Source organism: Sardina pilchardus, chromosome 7, assembly GCF_963854185.1.
Source record: "Sardina pilchardus chromosome 7, fSarPil1.1, whole genome shotgun sequence".
NCBI classification, from domain to species: Eukaryota; Metazoa; Chordata; class Actinopteri; order Clupeiformes; family Clupeidae; genus Sardina; species Sardina pilchardus.
In genome coordinates, this window is record NC_085000.1 from 25,991,140 (window position 1) to 26,015,227 (window position 24,088).

General features: G+C 46.3%; 1 protein-coding gene across 3 annotated transcripts in view; it reads left to right on the forward strand.

Moving 5' to 3' along the window:
* ndrg3b (ndrg family member 3b) overlaps nt 1-24,088 on the forward strand; it is a 48,051-nt gene that overhangs the window by 18,618 nt on the left and 5,345 nt on the right. For 2 of the 3 annotated variants that reach the window (XM_062541541.1, XM_062541540.1), the window contains exons 3-15: nt 607-639; nt 13,770-13,875; nt 14,463-14,583; nt 16,358-16,420; nt 16,677-16,737; nt 19,373-19,459; nt 19,964-20,020; nt 21,171-21,274; nt 21,370-21,435; nt 21,540-21,591; nt 22,017-22,064; nt 22,189-22,224; nt 22,380-22,431. In XM_062541541.1, coding sequence (XP_062397525.1) covers nt 607-639; nt 13,770-13,875; nt 14,463-14,583; nt 16,358-16,420; nt 16,677-16,737; nt 19,373-19,459; nt 19,964-20,020; nt 21,171-21,274; nt 21,370-21,435; nt 21,540-21,591; nt 22,017-22,064; nt 22,189-22,224; nt 22,380-22,431 — 886 coding nt within the window. Of the gene's footprint in view, nt 1-606; nt 640-10,162; nt 10,306-13,769; nt 13,876-14,462; nt 14,584-16,357; nt 16,421-16,676; nt 16,738-19,372; nt 19,460-19,963; nt 20,021-21,170; nt 21,275-21,369; nt 21,436-21,539; nt 21,592-22,016; nt 22,065-22,188; nt 22,225-22,379; nt 22,432-24,088 lie in introns of those variants that run through there. The other variant, XM_062541543.1, reaches the window with a different exon arrangement.

Here is a 24,088-nt window from a genome sequence, read left to right on the forward strand (position 1 = left end):
ATGTGTGGGGAGGAGGGGGAGATGATGCCGCTGCACAGGGGAGTCCATCAGAGCAGATGAGGCAGGCCAGAGGGTTATGTATATATAACACCTTATTTACACACAGAGGAGCAGGAAGAGGATGACAAGCCCACTACTACTGCTTAAACACCTTCCTTTTCACACTCACACACACACACACACACACACACACATGCTCACCAACTTACACACACACTCACTCTCTGTGACTGTCTCTCTCCCTCTCCCTCTCTCACATATACTTAATCTTGGACATTTAGACAACAGAACTCATGCGCACACACACACACACACACATAAAGTTGTTTATCTTCTTATAGAGTTGTTTATCCTCTTATAGAGTTGTTCACTTAGACAACAGCACTTGTGAGCACACACACACACACACACGCTCATTTTAAAAAGTTCTCATTTCAAGTCTCATTTATATGCATTCATTACAAGTTTTTTGCCATGGTCGTCCTAGAACACTGCTCTCAGGATGAGTCATCTGCTAACACGGTCATCTATTCCTTTCCCATTTCTCTCTCTCTCTGTCTCTCTCTCTCTATCTCTCTCTCTCTCTCTCACTATCTCTCTCTGCAGAATGGACGCAACTTCCAGGACTTTGATTGCCAGGTGAGTGTCCTCATTATCTCCTCAGTCACTAGAGAAAGCGGGAGAGTGGGTGAATGTCCTAGCAGAGCAAGCCCTGCATCACTCCAATGACCCTAGAGGACCAGGGCAAATCTAGGCTTTGCTTCCCTGGTAGATTAATTTGCTCCAATGCAAGGCCACACACATCCCAAGGCTATTTCTGGACCAAGAAAAGTCAAAGACGATCGACACACCAAAGAGTTCCCATTCACACTGTTTATTAGTGACGCTTCAAGCCGTGCATCTCTCTACAGACCGGCTCGAAACGTCAGCAGTAAACACTGTGAGTGGGACCGTTTTGATGTGCTTCATTTTCTCTGACCAGCTTATACTGGCCGCATTCTGCTCTCTGCCAGCCAAGAACTGTCTACCTGGGGGATATCTGGAGGGAAGATTTTCTTTCCTTCCTCTACTAGCACAAATTACAGACCTGTTTCAAAAATACATTTCAGTAATTATCCATCATCTGTCTCAAGGGGCGTAATGAGGAAGACAGTTTGCACAGAGCGAGATGCACAGACCGACGCAGTAGAATATGGGTGGGTGGGTTGGAGTGTGTTGCACGAGTGTGTGTGCGTGGTTGAGTGTTGCATGCATGCACGTGTGTGAGCATTTGTAAGACTGTGTGGGTGGGTGTAATGGCGAAGGTCGGTTAATCCATGTTTACATGCAGGTTACCACTTCTCTGTTTGCTGTTTGCAAAGGTCCTTAATGTATGCATGCTCCCAAGACCCATACATGCAGTACTGTGTCCAGTGGTCTGGTCTGGACTGGACTCGATTGGTCACTTGATCACACGCTCATCTTCCCTCTGAACTTGCTCTCTTCATGAAGCCTTTGATGTTGCCCCTGCTCGGTAATGAAGGGCACTGAAGGATAATGGCCACCACAGGCGCGCCCTCTAAAGCCAGCATGCTCACATCAGACAGGCTGCTTGCTTGCTCTGTGACCTTGTGGCATCTGTAGGTTCTTGGCACAAAGCCAGAGGCCACTGAATGAGGTGTGTGGGTGTGTTTGTGTCTGTGTTTTTCCTTATGTGTCTGTGTGTGTGTGTGTTTACTCTGTTTGTGTGTGTTTGAGTGTGTGTGTTTTTCTTTGTGTGTGTGTGTAAATGATTGGCTGGCTTGCTGAGGAGTGCAGATGGAGCAGCAGGAGGACGGCTGTGTCATTGTATTGCAGCTCTGGCCTCTGAGTCACCTCACCATGGCCTTGGTGCGCATCACTCCCAGCGCAGCCACAAGCATCCCGCATGCATCCCTTTACTCAAGTCTAATGAGGTCCCTTTACTCAAGTTTACTGAGGTGCCTTTACTCAAGTCTACTGAGGTCCCTTTACTCAAGTCTAATGAGGTCCCTTTACTCAAGTTTACTGAGGTGCCTTTACTCAAGTCTACTGAGGTCCCTTTACTCAAGTCTAATGAGGTCCCTTTACTCAAGTTTACTGAGGTCCCTTTACTCAAGTCTACTGAGGTCCCTTTACTCAAGTCTACTGAGGTCCCTTTACTCAGGTCTACTGAGGTCCCTTTACTCAAGTCTAATGAGGTCCCTTTACTCAAGTTTACTGAGGTCCCTTTACTCAAGTCTACTGAGGTCCCTTTACTCAAGTCTACTGAGGTCCCTTTACTCAAGCCTACTGAGGTCCCTTAACTCAAGTCTACTGAGGTCCCTTTACTCAAGTCTACTGAGGTCCATTTACTCAAGTTTACTGAGGTGCCTTTACTCAAGTCTACTGAGTTGCCTTTACTCAAGTCTACTGAGGTCCCTTAACTCAAGTTTACGGAGTTGCCTTTTTTCAAGACTACTGAGGTCCCATACTCATGTCTACTGAGGTGGCCGTTACTTGGAATAATCAACAGTGCTGTCTTCTGTCTGCTTACTGTAGTTCATTTCAGATTGGATGGGAAGTTGTGCTTTAGTTTTGTCACGTAATTGGTGACTTTGTGCTGGAGATGTCACCCCACTGCCCACACCTGCCACTGTAGATAGTCTGGCTTTTATTTCCTGTTTTGACTGATTGAAACGTTCGCCCTGTGCCACAGTGTTCCTAAAGCACCACATCATATTGAATTTCAGCCTTTGTGTTTAGTTTACAGTCTCTGTGTGCGTATATGAAGGCCAGACCATACAAACTGCAAGAAAAATATCAGCCTCCTGTCCTTTTTCATCTCCTGCTCTCTCCTGGGTTTCACTGTGATCCATCTCTCCCGGGGTAATAGGGTTTGGAGTCTGCAGAAGTATGGATATGTCCTCGCTTTTCTGGTTCATCTTTACTCATTTCTTCCCATCACCGAGTTATTCTTCAGCTCTATTTCTCTGTCTTTCTCTCTCTCTCTCTCTCTCTCTCTCTCTTTCTCTCTCTCTCTCACACACACACACACACACACACACACACACACACACACACACACACACACACACACACACACACACACACACACACATACATTATCTCTCGTTCTCTTTTCGAAAGCATGCTTTGTCTTTCACACTTTCTGTGACTCCTTTTAAGATCTATATTATTCTTGTTGGAGTCTTAGGAGTTAAATAGATGCCTCTCACCCCCATGTGAAGACCCAGGTAAGGGTCGTGGGTGGCTATACATAGCAGAGGCCGCCAGGCTCAGCTAACGGAACTTTGTTTGCTCAACGCACGGCTGCTAGCAAGGACCTTTAGCTCACACATCAGTGAGGAGAGAGACGTCATGGCAACCCAACACACATACGAGTACAAACAGAGACAACCACACACACACACACAAACATGTGTGCGTGGACATCTATGCGTCATCCATCAAGACACACAATAGCACCTCTCACAATGTATTACATGAATACAGACACTCACACTCTCTCATGCTCACATCCCTCATGCATCGACACCCACACACACTCCATTCTCACACCCTAGCACACACACACACACACACACACACACACACACACACACACACACACACACACACACACACACAAACACCAAACACCAATCAGGGAAGGAATGTGTAAGTGTTTGAGCTTCAGGGTGCCCAGATGATTTGCTCCTGCTCTCCAGAATGGTGATGGCATGGGCTGCTCACTGCATTGCTGTTTGAGGGTGTAACTGTGAGGTTTTTGTTTTGGGACGAGTAGATGGAGGCGGGGGGTGCTTTTAGGAAAAGGAAGCTTGAATGCAAGCACACTGTGGCTTTCGTTGCCAAGGTAGAGAGACTCATTTTCTACTGAGAAGGAAAAAACGGCGGAAAAAAATGAAAGTCCAATTCACTGGTTTCCGTGAGGTCAGATTTGGAGAGCAGCTTAAGAATGGAGACATTTGAAAGTAAATGGAGTTTCTGCCGTGGCCTAGTAAGATCTGTCGCCCCGAAGTGAACTGCGGTCCCCCGGAGAACAGGTTGGCCCCGTCTGTTATCCACAGGAACCCTTCAGCCCACCCCTACCGCCCCCACGCACCCTCTCACTGAGTCCGCCCACACACTCCACCATCGTCTCCACCGCTATGTAGTCATTAAACAAACAAAAAAAAAGGTGGGAGAGAGCGATGGAGAGAGAGAGAGAGAGAGAGAGAGACTGGTTTCCATGGCAACCTTGCGGGCACCCTGATGTGTGCTGCGATGCCGCCCTCTCAGCTGGCATGATGGGGTGGTGGTGTTGGTGTTGGTCGGGTAAGAAGGCAGTCCTGGTTGCTGGCTCGGGGTGGGGGGGGGCTGGCGCCCAGTGAGGCCGGTGAGTGAGCAGCGCATTGTGTAAGCTGTCGTGCACCTGAGGGCTTCCTCCAGCAGAGGGAAACCTAAGCCTGTCTAGAGTCTAGAGAGGCTTGCACCAGGTTTCACACCGCAGATCACCTGCAGAGGTGCAGCCAAGAGCACCAAACAGGCACTGACATTAAGTGAGTCTGTAGCTGTGGCTTTCAGAGTCTACTGTACATGTAATTAAGCGGTTCCTCCGTGTTAATTATAGGGAAGTGAAAGTAGAGGAATGACATTTTAATGTGTGTATCTCTTTTGGTGTCATACAGAGCCTCTTATGTTATCGCTTATGCAACTGGATGCCTGTGTCGAGTCGGTGAGTCGGTGGCGAGCGATTGTGTCAGTGTCTGGTGCCCACTGGCAGCGTGCCCTCTGTGCCAAGACGGGATCAGACGTGGCGGGCCGTCAGACGGCAGAATCTAGGTCCTTCCCCTCCCAAATCCCCGGCCTCCGGTCGCCTCTGTCCCCCTGAGCTCCTTCATGGGCTCCTGAGCTCCCGTGGGAGCCCTGCCAACGACCCTTCAGCCCCCCTCGTCTCTGCCCTGGCCCACCCGGGAGGCGTCTGGATGTCTGGGCACAGCTGGCAGAGCAAAGGGTGCTGCCAGCGTCAACATCGCAGGTTCCGTGGCCCACTGAAGGCGAGAAACACACCTACATTAGGACATGCATGTTGTGCTGACATACTGTTGGGCTTGATATCTTGGGATTGCAATCGCATCGTGCATACAATAGGCTACTCACTGCAAGTTGAGTTTAAGGTTTAGTTGAAAAGCGCTTTTACACCTCTTTTGGGGGGGACAGGTGCGTTTTGGTTATGTAGACCTTCCTCAGGTTAGGAAGGTCTTACATGACCGAAATGTTCTGAATAAATGTTTGGCATGTGTAAGGGACAGTGTGCGGGATTTCCTCTATAGAGTTTAAGGTTTAGGGAGTACAACTACATTGTGTACAATATTGTAGGCTTTTCTCTGCAAGTAGAGTTTCATGTCTTGGAACACAACTGCGCTATCAGGTTCGTACTGTGGAGCAATTTGCCTCAGATGAAAGAGTCAGCTTAATGAGTAAATGTAAACTAGTGCAGAGCCCGTAGATGTTCCATTTTTTGTTCATGTAGCATGAAATTTGGCACCGCACACACTCGTGCCATTAGGATGACACCCACCAAATTTGAGAGCAGTTGGATGAGTGGTTTGAGAGTTATGCGTGGAACAGATAGACAGAGTGACACACAGACAGACGTTCCTTGCATTGATAGATAGATAGCAGACATCGGGGTGCAGTGGGTACCGTAATTTCCTAACTATTTGCTGCATCGTATACATTGATTTAGCAACATTTCTTCAGCTGCTAATGCACAGGGACAGTTAATATGGCATTAGTAAGGTTTTGTGTCTTTTAATTTGCGTAGACCACTGTCCCGCTGCTTATACACAATGCAGCTAATACACAGGAAATTGCTGTATGTGTCTGTTGATTCCGTGTATGAAGCTTTATTGCTCATTGTGACCACAGGTGTTGTGTTATTAGCTGGTAGTACAGGTTGTGCACAGGAAGTGAGCTCTTAGCCTAGACGTTACATTGCCATGGAAAAATAACTGAGCTTGAAATGAGTCAGTGAGTGATAAGTGGATGTGAGAAAATTCTAGATGGCTGCACGTTTATGTAAATTGTGCTGTAGAGGAAATTAATTATTGATCATAGATTTTATGATGCATTTTAGATTGCTATGTCATTAAAATGTAATTATTATCACTCCAGCAAGTGCTATCAGTCATTGGCAGATTTATTCACAACTAGCAAAGCTATGCCGTGGATTCAAGTGTCTGTACAGGAAACGAGGTTGTGATTGAGACGTGATGAAAAAGAGGTCAAAGAGGACATTGAAAGGAATAGGAGAGAAAAGGAGATGTTTGTATCGATTCGTCTGATTGACTGATTTGTTAATTAATTAATCAATTAATCGATTGGTTGATTCAGAAGAAAGCTGGTAGACACGACTTCTTCCCAGTCACGTTAGATTAGATGTGTTAAATGTTTCATGTTTCATTCAGTTTTCATTCAGTTTTCATTCAGAATTCAGCCTGTTGAGAATTTATGCCTGGAGGTGAAAAAGGACCTCTGGTAGACTGGTTATGTCTGGCTGCCCTCTATGGACCGACTCTGGAATTACAAGCTGTACATAAACATCTACAGCTTTCTCCCTAACAAAGTCATCACATGCCAGATCTGACATTTTGATGTCTGGAGGCAGCGCGTCGCCGGCTTCCTGTACCTGTTGCCTTTTTGCAGATTTTGCAGATTTTGTTGCAAACCTGAACCTGCAGCGTGTGACAGGACACACCTGGCCTTTGATGCGTGCGCTATGGAACATACCTTCACAGAAAACACTTGTGCACGCACGCACACGCACACAGAGTTGCAAACACGAGCAAGAAAGGGCGGCCTGTGAGCAGACCCTGAGGCTGATGGTACGATGCGTAGGCGTTTACAGGGAAACCCGGTGCCGGTAAAAGCACCCCACCCGCCCACCCAGAGCAGAGGGATGTCCTCAACGCTCTCGCCCCCTTTCCGCTCCACGAGCGCCAAAACCAGGTGCATCCTGGGAAAAAGCCCTTGCGAGAAGAGTGGTGTCCCCGACCTCCATTCTCAGACTATTGAAATGTTACAGTTACTGCTATGGGTGGTCTTCACATCTGTTTCAATCAGTGTGCCTAACTGTTTGATAACCTTTTCCAGTTGTTTTCGGTGAAGCAGGTGGCGGTGTCTATGCCCACACACACACACACACACACACAATTCACAATCAGTCTGTGTGGGGGGAATTTCTTAGTAAAGCACAAAGGTGCCGCACCTTTTGAAAGCGTGTAATGCTGAGAACTTTGAAAATGTAATGCAATAGCAGTGTGTGTTCCTCACAGCTTGACTTGTGTATTCTGTTCCTCTATTGTATTGGTTCCAGAGTACCTGTTTGTCATCACTTGCGAGCCCAGTGATCCTGGCCCGCAGCGACCCAGATTTATTTATTTTTTTTTTTTTATGGTTTTGGATGTTGGACCGCTTTCCGTGACCCCAATCAGGCCTAATCTCATCATGCTAATGGGAGTGTTAGGCCTGGCAGCACTGGTGCGCTAGCCAGTCTGTGAGCACAAAATGATGTGTGTGTGTGTGTGTGTGTGTGTGTGTGTGTGTGTGTGTGTGTGTGTGTGTGTGTGTGTGTGTGTGTGTGTGTGTGTGTGTGTGTGTGTGTGTGTGTGTGTGTGTGTAACCTAGCCATCAGGCTTCTCATCAATGAAATGGAAGTCCTCCCCAGTGTGTGGATTACTGTGTGTGATGTCACCCCACCAGTGACTGAGATGGTCAGGACATTTGAGAGGTCTTCAGTTCGTGTGAAGGACAAGATGCAGAGTTGTTGGTGACCTTCATGCAAAACATCCCAGACCACCCACCCATGGTGGAGATGGTGCTACAGTATGAGTGCAGTGTTCTGTGCAGTCTGCCTCCAAGTCTCACACATCAAGGATATTATCGTCCCCGAGGGCCAATATGTGATAAAAAAAAAATGCAAAAAAAAAAAACCTCCACAAACCTAAGATGAAAATAATCTACAATGTTTCCATAAATCAAAATGATAAGTTCAGTGAATTTCCTAAGGTTCACTTGAAATCACTCTCTTCACCAGCAACAGCTTCAGTCGTGTAACCTCCTGTCCAAAGTGATGGTATTTGTTCTTGCACACGTCCCCACTCTCTGCGGATGTGCTTTCCCTCCTTTCCCCCCGAAAGTGAAGCTGATGTTACCCAGCGTCGTCATGCCAACCCACGCCCCTCCTCAGCACCCAGTGATGGGAGGAGGGCATTGGGGGATGCATGAGGGACTGTGTGTGTAACGCATGGATGCACTTTGCAAAAAGGATTCTATTGTGACAGAGTAGACAACACCATTGGAGTTGAGTATGCTCTCTTGACTGCCATACCAACAAGTCTGTTTTGTTTTTTGGCGTTGCTGTTTGAATTGGTGCCTAGTAGACCCGGGTTTGAGACCAGGTGGGATGACCATTCCCTCTTTGCCACATATCCAGTATCTGAATAAAGTGACATGACATGATGCAGATCTACTTGGCCAAATATCAATAATGAATCTAATAACAGCTAATATTGAGACCGGAATGCACTGTCAGTTCAGTCGACTTAGGAACTCTTGGAGGGTGACTTTAATTAGTTGGCATTCCTGTAGAAAATGTGTATTAAAGTGCACCAAACGGGCACCACAGGAGATGTTAGCTGTCAACTCGGTCGATTTTCACAGTAGGCTGGTGTCCTGCTGGTCATGCTAACCCAGTTAATGCTTTTAATCCATTCACAGGTCAGACTGTGTTTAGTAACCTCTCCTGAGTCAGTCGGCCAGTCATTTATAGTAGTGCTCAGTCATCAGAAAGACTCAACCGTGGTTCAGTGCCCACCCCCCCCCCCCCCCCCCCCCTCCTCTCCTCCCCTGCTCTACCCTGCTCTGCTCTGCTCTGTGTTGCCTCTGTAGCATACCTTTGATTAAGACGCCGGGAACAGAGGCTGCCCAGCATGGGAGCTTTTATTGTTGCCTGGCTGTTGAAATCTGAAGGTAATCTCCCTTCGCCCTGCCCCCCTTTTCCTCCCACACTGGCACCCTGTGTGTGTGTGTGTGTGTGTGTGTGTGTGTGTGTGTGTGTGTGTGTGTGTGTGTGTGTGTGTGTGTGTGTGTGTGTGTGTGTGTGTGTGTGTGTGTGTGTGTGTGTGTGTGTGTGTGTGTGTGTGTGTGTGTGTGTGTGTGTGTGTGTGTCAGGGTGAGAGAAGGGTCAGGCATGAGGGTGTTGTTGTGTGGTTTTTCCACAAGACTTGTCATCAGAGGGGATTTCAACACCGATGCCTCAGAGGGTTATATCGATACAACAGAAGCCATTTTAGGAGTACCGGCAAGGATACAAGTGTGTTTTAAATGATTTCACAAGATTAACAATAGGCAAATTAACCCTGTGTGTGTGTGTGTGTGTGTGTGTACCTACACGGTGCCTGTGTCTTTGGCTTGCTCACAAAGCCGCTGTCACTCAGCCTCTGTGGTCAGATCCCGCCCCCACCGCCCTCCTGTTCACCTGACCTTCCAAATCCAATTAGAGCTCGCTGAGTGGACCCGCTCCCCCAGACGTCTCCCAACACCGCGCTCACCCGCTACGACCCGCACGTGCTTTCTCCCTCCCTCCCTTTTTTCACTCTTTTCGGTATTTTCTTTATTTATCATTCCATCGTTTTTTTCCCCTCTCCATAGCTAGCTCCCCAGTGGTTGTCTCTCCAACTGATCATCTCACGCCTCTCCCTCTCTCTTTCCTTTGGTAGCTCTCTTTCTCATACACACTCTCTCTCTCTCTCTCTCTCTCTCTCTCTCTCTCTCTCTCTCTCTCCCTCTCCCTCTCTCTTACTCTCCCTCGCTCTCTCTCTCTCACTCGTTCACACCTCTCCCTCATTCTCTCGCTCCTTCAGGCTCCCACCCTCTCTATTCCTCTCTCCCTCCCTCCCTCCCTCCCTCTCCCTCTGTTCTCCCTCTCTCCTCCCCTCCGTTGGCTGGGATCAGCTGCTGTCTACAGAAACATTTCATTCGCTCCTTGCCGTGTGCCCAGAGAGAGAGAGAGAGAGAGCGGCGTGTTGTTTTGGGCTTTTTCTCCCCCCCCTCCTCTCTCCTTCTGAGCTGCACCCCCCCATTCTCCCAGCTTGCGTAGCTGCCACCGCCCCTCTTATCAAAAGGGAAAAGGGAACAGGAGGACAAGCGTTCCCTCTCTCTCTTCTTTCTTTCTGTCAATTTCTCTCTCTCTCTCTCTCACCGGATGAGAAAATGACAGCTGTCCTGGACCTGAACCAGATCGCCTATGAGGTCATTGGAGCGGTGAGTCCCAAAGACGCGACCGCCGTCCGCCCTGGACCTCCACGTTAGACGCCTAACTTAACAGAGGCTGAGGAAGCGCTGTGAAACTCTTGTGTCTGTGCTGTCGTCTCGGGGAGCGATAGCGTTAGTTGGCAGGTGTTTGACGGGCAGCAGGTCAGAGAAGTTGACACTCGCCAAGCGAGAATGTGATTGACAGTTTTGTGAGTGTGTGTGTGTGAGCACACACATGCAAGGCGTGCTTGCGTGTGTGTGTGTGTGTGTTCCTATTCAACGTCAGAGTTGGCATGTCTACATGGGTACCCAGTGGCGGCTTTTGTTGTGATTGTGCATCAGGTGACCCAGTGACCAAGGCAAAGAATAGGAGCAGTGTGCCTGTGCTGCTCCAGGTCAAACACTGTTAAAAGGGCAAGGAATGGACTCTGTCCAAGCGAGGAAGAGGAGGAGGGAGGGAGGAGGAAGATTAGGAGAGGCTGACGCGGCTCATTTTCTCTCTAGGCCACCAAGTGGTCTACAGGCGGTTCTTGCATGAGTTTACAGGAGGGCAAGATGCTATGCTACAAGCACCATACCGGGCAGAAAGACGTACTGTACTGTAGATGGACACATCTGAACATGTGCTCGTTGTTGGTGCTTTCAATTGTTTTTTTGCATTCATTCAGTGTGAGTGAGCTAGTGTTGGTTTACACAGTGGAATACTACAGTAAGACATCAGTAATCCAAACTGAAGCCGTTAGAGGAACTTGATTGACCCTCATAGCCCGAGTGTGTGAGTTGGACTCTTAATCCCCTCTCTTGTTTAATGGCATCTTTTCATTCCCCCTGTTCTCCTCCTCTTTCTCAAATACATCCTTGAACTTCTCTCTTATCCGGCTCCTCAGAGAAAGCAAAGGCGCTGCTCTCAGCCAGTGGCAGATATAACACACACACACACACACACACACACACACACACACACACACACACTCTCTCTCTCTCTCTGTTGCTTTTAACTCTGTTGCTGTTGGTCACTTGGAAACGTGTGTCTATGTGTGGTTTCCATGGCAACTGATATCTACTTCAAAACTTGTTGTATTCAAAAGCATGACTCTGGATGGCAATTTGAGCTCTTGTTGTTATTACTACAGTAGCCTACTACTCTTGCTGTTTACTGTGTCCAATACCATACATGCAGTATGTTGTTTCTTGGCATTTAGCTTTTAAATTGGGAACATGGTAATAGCACATCAATTCTTTAGTCAATGTATACTCACTTTATATTTATATTTATATTTATACTTCCACATACCGTTCAATCAATATGTCCTTGTTACAGTTATTAGTTATTCATTTTAATCAGTAGCATAAATAGACCATGTACTGTATGTTTCATTATTGCTGATGTCAAAAACAAAAACAGCTATACCAACTGGTATGCAACTGTATTATAAACTAACGTGGTCAGAGACACAAATGTTGCATGTTAGCTAGGCAATAGGCAGTGGCATTTAAATACAGCTGAATATAGCATAGAACATAGTCAGTATTGCAGTGTAGGACAGTTGATGATAAAACATAGACTAATATTGAATGATGTAAGGACAGTTGTCCACTGCGTATTGTGTCGAATTTGAGACAGGTATTCAGAGTTACAGACAGGTAAGGGTTACAGACCCTTCTGATGATCTTCGCTAGCTCATTCCAGATGTGGTGCGGACACACCCACCAACCGTTTTGTCTATTTTTACCCCCTGCACCTTCTGAGGTGACATACTGTAGTGTTCCTCGCAGCTGTCAGCTGCCTGAGACTTTGGATGTGCGCAGTTAAGATCCCTTTTTTAAAAAAACTTAAAAGGCAATCACTGGCAACGGTCTGTCTGAACCTCAGCACAACTAACACGACTAACACGAAAGAAAAGAAAAGCTGACTTTGAAGGGTTATTCTCCATCTCCTGTTTGTGTTGTGGTATTTTTGTGTGTGTGTGCATGTGTGTGTGTGTGTGTGTGTGTGTGTGTGTGTGAGTCTGAGAGAAACAGAGAGAGAGCGAGCATAGGCCTATGCCTAACAATGCCGATCTACTGCCAGTATGACTATTTGGCTTATTACTATTTGAACTATTAGGTCACTACAATGCAAATTATTTGGAGAATAACGTTTTCACGCTAACCCAAAATGTGTCAAAGTTCACACATTCACTCAAAGCTCTTCCTCCACATCTGGCAGGCCCTTGTCCGCACCCCTCTGCCTGCACCTCTAGCACTCGTCCCTGCACCTCAACGTTGTGCGCCTCGGAAGTGGACGTGTTTTGCAACTCCACGAAATTAATTGAGGACACCCCAGTTTCATCAAAGTCGCTCACGTCGCTCATGTTTCGAGCGATGGTCCATTCACTAGAGAGCGTGTGTGAAAGTGAAGTGTAGAGACGCTGGGGTGGGGGGGGGGATTGTGTTCTTCGGAGTCCTGTGGTCAGACCCTACTGGCTGACTGTGGCGTCCGAGCCGTTGGTCTGAGCACTCTCTCTGACGCTCAGAAGGGGCTGAGCGGTTTCTGTGGTCCATAGCAACTAGCAGCAATGGCAGGAAACCAAAATCACCCACACATACACACACATACAAATACACAGGCGCAGACACACACACACACACACACACACACACACACACACACACACACACACACACACACACACACACACACACACACACACACACAAAAGCAAACCAAAAACAAGCACACGGATGTCACCCTTTTTCAGTGCACATATGCGTAAAATACGTGCACACAGTCGGATATACTTGTATAGCCAGTCTCATTGTATGTATGGTCAATCTCATTGCCCATGTCTGCGGCCTTCTGAACAGAGCCGTTAACGTTTATTTAGAGTTCCATAGCTCCGCTGGGGGCGGAAATTTCCATCCTGTGATTAATTAGATTAAAGCCAGAGGTCAGCCGAGGTGTGTTCAAAATGTCTGAAGAGGCAAACGTTAGCGGTGAGCGTGTTTGCGCAAACATTCCATTTAAACGGTAACCTTCTGTCCAGGGCCTTTGTATGGTCACTGCTACTACCGCAGAGAAGGCAAGCCGGAAAAAAATGTTTGCAAGTGTTCACTTATGTTTACGAATTTGAAAGTACATCTGGTCACTGAAATCTCTACAGTATATCTCCTCTTGTCATCTCATGTTATCTATCAAGATGTGTGCAGCGTAGAGCAAGAAGATACATCAGCAGCAGCCTAAGTGTTCATGTCAGTTTTCCACTGATAGCGCCTCTCTGCTCACAGAATGTTCTGTTCGTATCACAGAGATTAAAATGGTGGATCAAAGTAATGGCTGGCCATGTCGCAACAATGTCAACTGTGCAGATGCCTGAGCTGCCGATATGGTCTCAGTCATTCCTTCCCAGTGGAGTTGATGCCTCAAGTCAGCCCATGAGTCATGTTGACACTTTGTTAATAACCATCGTCTTTGATTCCTTTGATTCTTCCAGGAGCATGATATCGAGACCGCCCATGGAGTCCTCCATGTCACCATGCGAGGCACCCCCAAAGGCAACCGTCCCGTCATTCTGACCTACCACGACATCGGACTCAACCGTAGGTCCTCACCCACAACACTTGAAACCCGTGATCCTCTCTTACTAGACACTCTGAATGTGGCTTGATTATCACCTGCATCCTTTTTTTATCAGTGGTGTTTGTAGTACATGTGGACATTTTTGTGAAATGTTAAGAGTTTTCTGTTTTTTCACTTAAGATTTTGCTGAGATGCAGACACTTTTAATGGTTGTTGGTGAACCATCTATCAAGCATAAGAGCATAGGCCTATAGAGTTAGATGAAGATGTATGTTAAAACTGAGGTTTAGTCACAATATTTCAAAGGATAAACTATATATCAGTGCCATGCTTTTGAAGTTACAGGTCCCATTGAACTCTGTGTCCTATAGTGTATGTATAGAGAGAGAGACCAATCAGCTTTGAGTGTAAGAAAATGGGTCACATGTTTGGATTGCCTAGAATAGTGTAGGTGGCCTGTTCAAGGACCTTGGGTGATGTTGAGGTAGTTGTGTGGTTTATAGTAGGGTGTGTATTGTTGTGGCACATGGAAAAGTTGACTGTGCACAAGCCTGCATGCTATTTTACCTCTTAAATTCCCCTATCTGTTTTTTTTTCTCTTCCGTAGACAAGTCGTGCTTCAACACTCTGTTCAACTTTGAGGACATGCAGGAGATCACTCATCACTTTGCAGTGGTCCACGTGGATGCCCCTGGACAACAGGAGGGGGCTCCCCCTTTCCCCACAGCGTAAGGCTCCAACCTGCCAACACCCCAGAACACAAACACCACAACCATCATCATCATCATCATCATCATCATCATCATCCTCACCACCACCAATGCTATATTCATCCTAATCAGCCCTTGTTATTCGCGATAGTTGGAATTAGCATGATAGCTCATCACCGGCGTACTGCTGATCCACTTCTGCCGAGTCTCACTGCTGTGCTGATTGTGACGCCTGTCTTCTGTTCTGGATCATGACAATCAGAGCTGTGATTGAGTCAGTAGGGGTGCTGACCTCATTCCTGCCTATCAACCGTCGAGGATCCTGGAGGCACACACACAAACACACACGCACTCGATCGATATTTATAGTTCCTTCATCTGCTGCTCGCTGCGCACACACCCTCCTCCTCTTCCTCCCGTCCGTTCTCGGTGCCTTGTCTTGTCACCGGCGTGTTAATTGACTCGACAGCTCCACGCCTCGCTCCTCCAGTCAGTATTTCCACGGGCGCTTTCTTAATTCTGCGCTGGCCTTCGCAACGAGACGAGACGCGGAGGTGGTGGCAGCGGCGGCGGCGACTGTGGCGGCGGGCGGAGTTGTGGCAGCCCTAGCTCTGCTCTAACAGGCACCTTTCAGTCCGTGTTAATATCACTCCTGTGATCGGCCTGTTGCTGTGCCAAGCCCTGGCTGTTGGCCGTCACCCTGCTAAATTGGAGCAGTGTGGAGACTCGGTGGCATTGTGTGTGTGTGTGTGTGTGTGTGTGTGTGTGTGTGTGTGTGTGTGTGTGTGTGTGTGTGTGTGTGTGTGTGTGTGTGTGTGTGTGTGTGTGGGCGGGCGATCTCAAACAGCTGGGCAGCATGCAGTGGGCAGCAGACTGGCGGTGGGCATCGAGCCCAGAATGGAGACCAGTAATTTACTGTAAATCCCTCTTCCATTCAGAGTGGGTTCATTCGGAGACCTGATGCAGTGTTAAGGCGGACAGACACTGTGTGATTTTTGTCCCCCAGTCATATACGATACAGTATCCCACGCGACACGTTTCAGTCGGACTCAGTCCTTCACTTACTGTGTACAATGAACTGCGCACACTGCAAGACAAATTACAAAAAATTCTGACATATAAGAAATCCACTGAATTGAATTTAAATGAAATTAAATGACTTTGATGTCCCCAAGGGGCAATTGGGTTCACAACAGGTAGCCAACGCATACACATTCACACATGAACACATAAAAACATGAAGAAATAAATAGATATCGACTCGAATCGGACTGGAGATGGAACGTTTATTATAATATTTTCTAATCAGACTGTGTTGTGAGCCTCCTCAAACTACACAACAGATTGTACAGCTATTCGGCTCTATAAATACATCTTTCGGATCCAACTGATTTGGAGCCAAATGCTCAAAAGTGTATGCTTGGCATTAGACACTGATCGGTGAATCTAGAACTTTCTCAAAAAGGCTTTTTATGAAGACCCCTTTCTTCTTCTCTGTGTTGATGTGTATCATAACTCCGCTGTCTGAGCTCTGCGTCATCAATTAGGCCAGCCAACTGCTCATCATGGATATTTGAGCGTGTGACGTGAAGGTGTATTGTCAGCTTCTTGTCATTCAAGCAACAGCTCCTCCTACTCCTACTGTATTTTCCACCTATTCACCACAAGTTTAGCGTTACTCTCTAGTGCATCAATTCTGCTGTAACTTGGAAATTTTAGTATTTTTAACCCCAGCTCTCTCCCTCTCTCTCTCTCTCTCTCTCTCTCTCTCTCCCTCTCCCTCTCCCCTCAGGTATCAGTACCCCACTGTGGACGAGCTAGCTGAGATGATCCCTTCAGTTATGACCCACCTCAAGTGAGTACTTCCACTGGCTGGCTCCACTGACAACTTCCTGCCTGTGCATCTCGTTTGGTGTCACGCTGTGTGGCCTTCCTCCCTGCGATTTGAGTCTACGAATACTAGAAAGTCGTTCTAGTATTTCTTTTCAGTCATGCCCAGTGCCACAGTTGGTGATCAGATAACTGATAAACAATGGCATTCTGCCAATTTTGGCTGGTGTGTGTGTGTCTGTGTGTGTGTTTGACTGCTGCTTGTTGCGTTTCTGCTGCAGGATAAACAATGTTATTGGGATTGGAGTGGGTGCTGGAGCATACATCCTGTCCAAACTGGCGGTGAGTCTGCTGGTGCTATTCCCACCTGCTGATATAACACAGTTATACTTATTTATATGCATCTATCCATTCCATGTTATTTACATTATATCTGTCCACTCTCATCCTGTTTCCTTTGATTCTCATGGAGTTTATATTGCATTTGAAATACTTTCAATTACATTTTTTTGCTACCCAGCAGCAATGCACACTGCAACACATTCAGTGAATACTGGGCCCTGTGTGTGTGTGTGGGCGCACGTGTGTGTTCGGTTTATTTGAGGTCAACTCCAGCAAGCAGACCCCAGCTATAATATGAGAAGAACTGAGTTAGTGAGCAGATGGGTCTGTCCACAGCCTGCAATAATGGACATAATAAGGGATGAACTTAACCCCCATCTCCACAGTTAATCCCTTTAGCAGCCTAGTTAAGGGCCCTCTAAACAAACACACACACATGCACACACACACACACACACACACACACACACACATTTCAGAGACATGTGCTCATGTTCCCAAATGGACATAATCAGCCTTTTTAAAGATAAAGAATATTAGCCACCCCTGTGAAGACCGTACTCTGTGCAGTATTTCTGCTAAAGAATCCCAAGGTCAGGCCAATTATTTTAATCAGCTTTGCTTTGTGGTAGTGATGATATGATGATTAAGTAATACTGAAATAAATCTGAAATATGAGTTCAGCTTCTCAGTTAGTCATGCAAAATATACATATACACATGAATAATATTGGCTGTATACATAAAGTATATACAGTATACTGGATATACACTGTATGTTTACCTCCGCTACAGCTGGTAGTGCGAATAAAAAAAGCGTCTGATAAGTACCGGATTGGATGCACAGTGACCGCACGTGCTGATTAGCACGGAAACCTGTATTGTGCTGTGAGTCACTTTGGAAAGAAGCGACAGCAAAAGGCAGAAATGAAAGTGTGGAAATAGTTCTTTCACATCCTGGATACAAAGATAAACTCTCCACATCTCTCCATCTCACCCTATAGTGCAGCAGCTATATGAATAGCCGCTAACCTACAGTATTATCACATCCTCTGTGTCCGCTTTGCGCATGGCCCCATGGGTCACACGTTGATGTTTTGTTGATATTTTAGCGACATCATGTTTCTTTAACAGTGTTTGTCAGTACATTTTCAGAAATCATGTTTTTTTCTAGTAGTAGATGCATTGTATTTGGATAAATATACTTTTGGTAGCCACCAAAAAGAAGACCTCGGATATAAAGACATCTTATTTTTTTTTTCTGAGGCTGATGAGAGTGAGTATGAGGGAGAACATAAGCGAGAACTCGAAAGCCTGGAAAGCAAGCAATATAACATTGAAATGTGTTAGTTACGGTTAATTTTAGCCGTGCCACTTTGCAGCCTTTTGAAGGTGTCAAAAAGAAAGGGAAGGAGATGCACAGTGCCTGGCTATGATGAAGCGCCCCCTCCTCGCCCTCCTCGTCTTGTCTGACTAAGTTGCGGCTCTGCTTATCGCCTGACGAAGGGCGTGAGGACGCCCTCAGGCTCGCCAGGCTGTGAGATGCATTGTGTTCAGACCTCAAGTGGATAATGCAGTCGGAATCGGCAAAGGACAGGAAGCAGAAGCAGTCATTACAATGGGTTCACACAGAGTTCGAACTTCTTAGCCTTCTTTTTTCTTCTTTTCATCAAGTTTTCTCTTTTTAATAATAATTCAATTTAATTTTAAAATTAATTAAAATAAGTAAATATTCTTTCTTTCTCTGTTCCAATGCTCTCTGTACAGAGGCGTAAAGTGCATAAGTGTGAGTTCCTTGCAGGTTTGCTGCACAAAGGGTGTTGAGGTGTGAAAGGCTGACCAGATATGAAATAAGATTGAGCACTTTTTGACCACAAAGGTCTTCAGTTCGTGTGAAGGACAAGGTGCAGAGGTGTTGGTGACCTTCATGCAAAACACCCCAGACCACCCACCCATGGTGGAGATGGTGCTATGAGTGCAGTGTTCTGTGCAGTCTGCTTCCTAGTCATACACATCAATTGGGGCAGCCGTAGCCTACTGGTTAGGGCTTCGGGCTTGTAACCTGAGGGTTGCCGGTTCGATCCCCGACCAGTCCACGGCTGAAGTGCCCTTGAGTAAGGCACCTAACCCCTCACTGCTCCCCAAGCGCCGCTGGTTGGGCAGGCAGCTCACAGCTCTGGGTTGTGTGATTTAGCTCACTGTCTGTTCACTGTGTGCTGTGTGTTCACTAATTCGGTTAAATTGGGTTAAATGCAGAGAACTGAATTTCCCTCACAGGATCAAAATAGTATATATTCTATTCTATTCTATTCTACTCAAGGATATCGTCCCCGAGGGCAATATGTGATACAAACGCAAAAAAAACCTCCACAAACCAAAGATGAAAATAATCTGCAATGTTTCCATAAATCAAAATCATAAGTTCAGTGAATTTCCTAAGGTTCACTTGAAATCATAATCATCAGTGACTGTCATGGTCCGACCACTGCTTGAGCAGTGTATGAGTCAGGTGTGTGACTCTGCTGCCACACTGGTGCTTTTTCCAGAGACGGCTGGCTCAGCCCTGTGTTAGTAGACCCTCTGTGTGTTTCTGAGTTCTCCTGACCTTCCCTGTGTTGGCTTCTGTGTTGCTGCAGCTGAATGAACCCACTCTAGTGGAGGGCCTGGTTCTGATCAATGTGGACCCATGTGCAAAAGGCTGGATTGACTGGGCTGCAACTAAGGTGGGTGCCTGTACAGTAGTTTACTGATCACTCAGTTCAACTATCTACAGTATACAGACAGTAATTTCCTGTGTATTAGCCTTTACAGTCTATTGTATTAGCCACATTGGTTATAAACCGCAGTACAGTGTTTTATGCAAGTTAAAAGAAACCAAACCATATTAATCCCATATTAACTGTGCCCGTGTATTAACCTCATAGCTGAAGAAAAGTTTGCGAAATCAATGTATATGCCACGACTCAGGGTTGGGGAAATTACGGTCTCAGAACACAAAACACGGGGATATGGTTGTATTTGTTAGTATTGCATAGTCGTTATCAACAGATGGTTTGTCTTTGAAGACATGCATGAGGTGATCATGTCAAGCACTGGGCATTATGTATATGTTGTCGTACCAAATCCCCATAAGGAGACTCTAGTATGCGTTGCGCATTATGACTCACCGTGATGCCAGTGTGAGTGTTGTGCTTTAATGTTTCCACTCCTTGTGTTGTTGCTCACAGCTGTCTGGGTGGACCAGTAACCTGGTGGACATTGTCATGGAGCATCACTTCAGTGCGGTGAGTGCTCTAAGGAGGAAGGGACTTCAAGCGAGATGAAAGAGAGAGCGAGTGAGGAGGGAGATGTGAGGAGACGTGTGTGTTTTTGTGCGTGAAAGGGGTATTTTAGGGAGGTGTGTGTGTGTGTGGGGGGGGGGGGGGGGGGGGGGGGGTTGCTGGTTATATTAACCCCCTCTGCTGCTACTCTGTAATCCTCTCTAATGGGGCACCTCAGGCATTGCTATGGCGACAGCCTTGAATCTCGTCCCTTCAGCAGTTGCTCCCCCTGAATGTGTTGGATCTCTCTCTCTCTCTCTCTCTCTCTCTCTCTCAAATTCAAATTCAAATTCAAAGGGTGCTTTATTAGCATGACTGTTTGTTACAGCGTTGCCAAAGCTACAGTAATCAATATCACAAAGAAAAGAAAATATAAGTGCATTATGCAATGCATACACATATGAGTGCAAAATAAACAGTAGTCTCTCTCTCTCTCTCTCTCTCTCTCTCTTTCTGTATGTGCTAATGCTCTTTGAAGCTTTGCACATGTGCTGTGCCCTTCATCAGAAGCTTTGGGGCTTCTTCTCTTGAACCTACAGTACAGTATGATTTGCAATGAAACAGGTTGTGGCTGACTGCCGGTGTTAGTGAGCAGTATCCTGGTATGATTAACATTTGCACTCAAACACCAGGCTCAGAAGAATGAGGCTGTGTAATGATAATGTCTGTATAGAGTTATATTTTATAGTTATATTTCTTCCACCATATTGGAAAACTGAAAGGGATTGCAGTCCTGTCAGTGTAATTGAATACACTTCAATGAGAAGGACTTTTTTATATAGATATGAGTAGAAGCTCCTTTAGCACCCTGTCAGAGAGAGCCTTTCCCATCAGCCTGCACCCTCCCTCAGAATGCCTATCTGGAGCCCCTGTGTGAACATATGCCTTGTGCCGGTGGGGTAGTGGAGCAAGTGGCAACATACCAACCACATACAGGGGCCCAGGTTCAGTTCCCACCTGCGGTTATTTTCCAGTCTCACCCCATTTCTGTTTCTCTCTCTCTCTCTCTCTCTCTCTCTCTCTCTCTCTCTCTCTCTCTCTCTCTCTCTCTCTCGCTTCCTAACCCTCTCAACTGTCCTGTCACCATTAACACGTGCCTTTGTGCTGTCTGCAGGACGAGTTGAGTGATAACCTGGAGATCATCCAGACCTACCGTCTCCACATCTCACAGGACATCAACCAGGACAACCTGGCTCTCTTCTACAATTCCTACAACGGGTAACGCCAAGCGCCGATGTGGCCACATGAACTGCCCAAAGCATTCTCGTCAGTGTGACAGTTTGATGACTGTTGATGATTTCGTTGTTTTGCAGTCGTCGGGATCTGGAGATCGAGAGGCCCATCCCTGGTCTGAATGAGGATACTGTCCACACACTGAAGTACGTAGGAATGAGGCCTTAATGTCTCTTTTTTCGGGTTGTGTTTGTCGTTTTGCCTCTCTTCCTTTGTCTTACCAACGACTGATCTTCCTGGTCGTCTATAGGTGTCCATCTCTGTTGGTTGTGGGAGACACGTCCCCAGCAGTGGACGCTGTGGTGAGTGTTGCATCTCTGCACTTGTTCAACACAATCCCACCTTGCAGGTGCAGGACAAGTGGAGAGTAGCTTCAATAAAAAGAATATAATGTGCTAATGTGCTACGCTGCTATTTGCTCCCGTTTTAATGGGGTTTTTTTTAAAAAAAAGAAAAAGAAAAAACAACAAGCAACGTTTTGATCCTACTGGGTCTTTGTCTTCATAATGCGTTTCTTGTGGAAGCGTTAGCCATAGAGTTGTTTCAGAGCTGTTTGTTTTTCAATATGCAACACTCTGGTACGGAACAGCCTGTGCTGTATCATATCAGCACACCCAGACAAAAACACCCCCAAGGTCCCTTCTCCTTTCATGTGTCATGTGGCCCTCATGACAGGTTCACTGAGCAGGCTCATCTTTTCATCTTTTTTTTTTTTGTTCCATCCCAGGTGGAGTGCAACTCAAGGTTAAACCCGACGAAAACGACCTTGCTCAAAGTGGGTGGCTGTCTCTCTTTTTTTAAAAAAAAAAATTGTAACATTGTGTAGTTCTGGTGGTCAGACATGCACACAGCAATACCTTTGTAGACTCAATTGGAACATTTGTGTGGTCTTTTCACAGATGGCAGACTGTGGTGGACTGCCTCAGGTTGTCCAGGTAAGAAACGTCAATAAGATGAGCACGTCAATAGTATCATGAGATACAGCGGCCACATACCATGACTTTAAAAGGGCATATGGCTTTGAAAAGTATTAACAGTGGCCTCCCTCCTGAGCTATCTGAATTGTGTGTGTGTGTGCTTTTTCTTACAGCCTGGTAAACTCGCAGAGGCCTTCAAATACTTTGTGCAAGGAATGGGCTACAGTGAGTACCTGACTATTCTCTCTCACTCACAGTGCTCATGTCATGTCACTGTGCTAAAATCACTCTCTCTTACTGTATGTCACAGTGCTTAATCACTCAAGACCTATCAGTTTCAAGTGTTAGCCTAATGTTGTGGTGTCTCTTTTGTGTTTGTTGAATTTATGTCAGATTTGGTATGTGTGTATTATGTCTCTGTGTCTTGTCTGAGAGTCTCACTATCAGCTCCTGCTTCTCTCTAGAGATGTCATATCAAGTAAAAAAAAAAATAGAAGCTTCTCAGCTTTACCTTCGATCCCCTCCAAGCCGCCTACACAAACACAAACAGCTGATCCCCTCTCACTCCCTTACTTGGCTTCGTTCTCGCCCTTTTCCCATTTTTCTTGGTATCTGATATGTACTGTAGATATTTGTTTTCTAACATCTGACCATCTCTGCTATGGTGTGTACTCTGCTACTGACCTGTTAGGTTCAGGCTGGGATGATCGCAGTTGTTGTTTGGAAAGGCATGTGTTTAACAGTCAAACTGAATTTTATAGTAACGCACACACACTCATACATTGCATACTCACACATTACAAATAGTGCATGGAACTTCTAGAGTGTGTAAATGAATCAAGCCAAGTAGAATTTCTAAAAAGAAACATAACTAATCTAGAGTAATATAGTAATCTATATAATACCGTTCATTTTTGTTCAGTAATGGACCAATACACAAAGGCCCTCCCGGGTTGAGGTTGTGGAGGAGACTGTTAGCCCTGCACTCTCTGGTGGGCAGATGCTTGTTGACTAATTTGACTAATACCCCACTGACCCCTGTCACCCCGCCCTCTGCCCTCCTGTCTGATTTTCAGTGATGAACAGCTACAGTAAGTATGGCTACACTCACTCAGGATGATGTGGTGCATGGCCTGTCTTAAGCCCTTACTGCGATGCTATCTCTCTCTCTCTCACACACACACACACACACTCTACTTGAGTTCTCCAGTTTAATGATACAGTGCTCAAAGTCAACTTTACCCTCTAAAGTTTTACATACGGTAAGGGACAGGCCAGAGGATTTATAGATATCCAGAGTCTGTTAAAAGTCACTGTATCTGACAACTGCTGTCAGACTCTTTTTCTCTCCTAGCAGTTTCATTCTAAGTTCCCAAATGTTTATATGTCCCTGTTAGTAAAGGACGCTTTACGCATATAAACACTGAATGAAATCCTGCAGCCTTTGGTTGTCCAAACAAGCCCGTCTTCTCCTGGGGAGACTGTAGGAATGGATGGCTTCTGGACTGAGCTGCTATTTCGTTTTTGACATCCATTCATTCGAAGCCTTTTTGTGGCAGCATTTTCCACCCAGGTTCCTCCCACCTCCTGACTTGGGTAGGTGGCTTACTCAAGCTCCCCTGTACTTTTACTTTTTTTTCTTTTTTGTCTGTTCTTTGTTCCACTGATGTTGCCCTGGTATCCACCCACCTACTCCTCCCATACTGGGACGTGCGCAGTGGAAAGTGGTTGTGGTGCAGAAAGCTGGCTAGCCATGGCTGGCTAACGTCCCCCGCCAAGTCGCCCGCCCGCCCGCTAGCCTGCCAGACACCTTCAGTCTTGTCATCTTCTAGAACCAGTAGCTGAGGAGAATGTTGGGGGAATTCCTCCTGATCACTGAAAT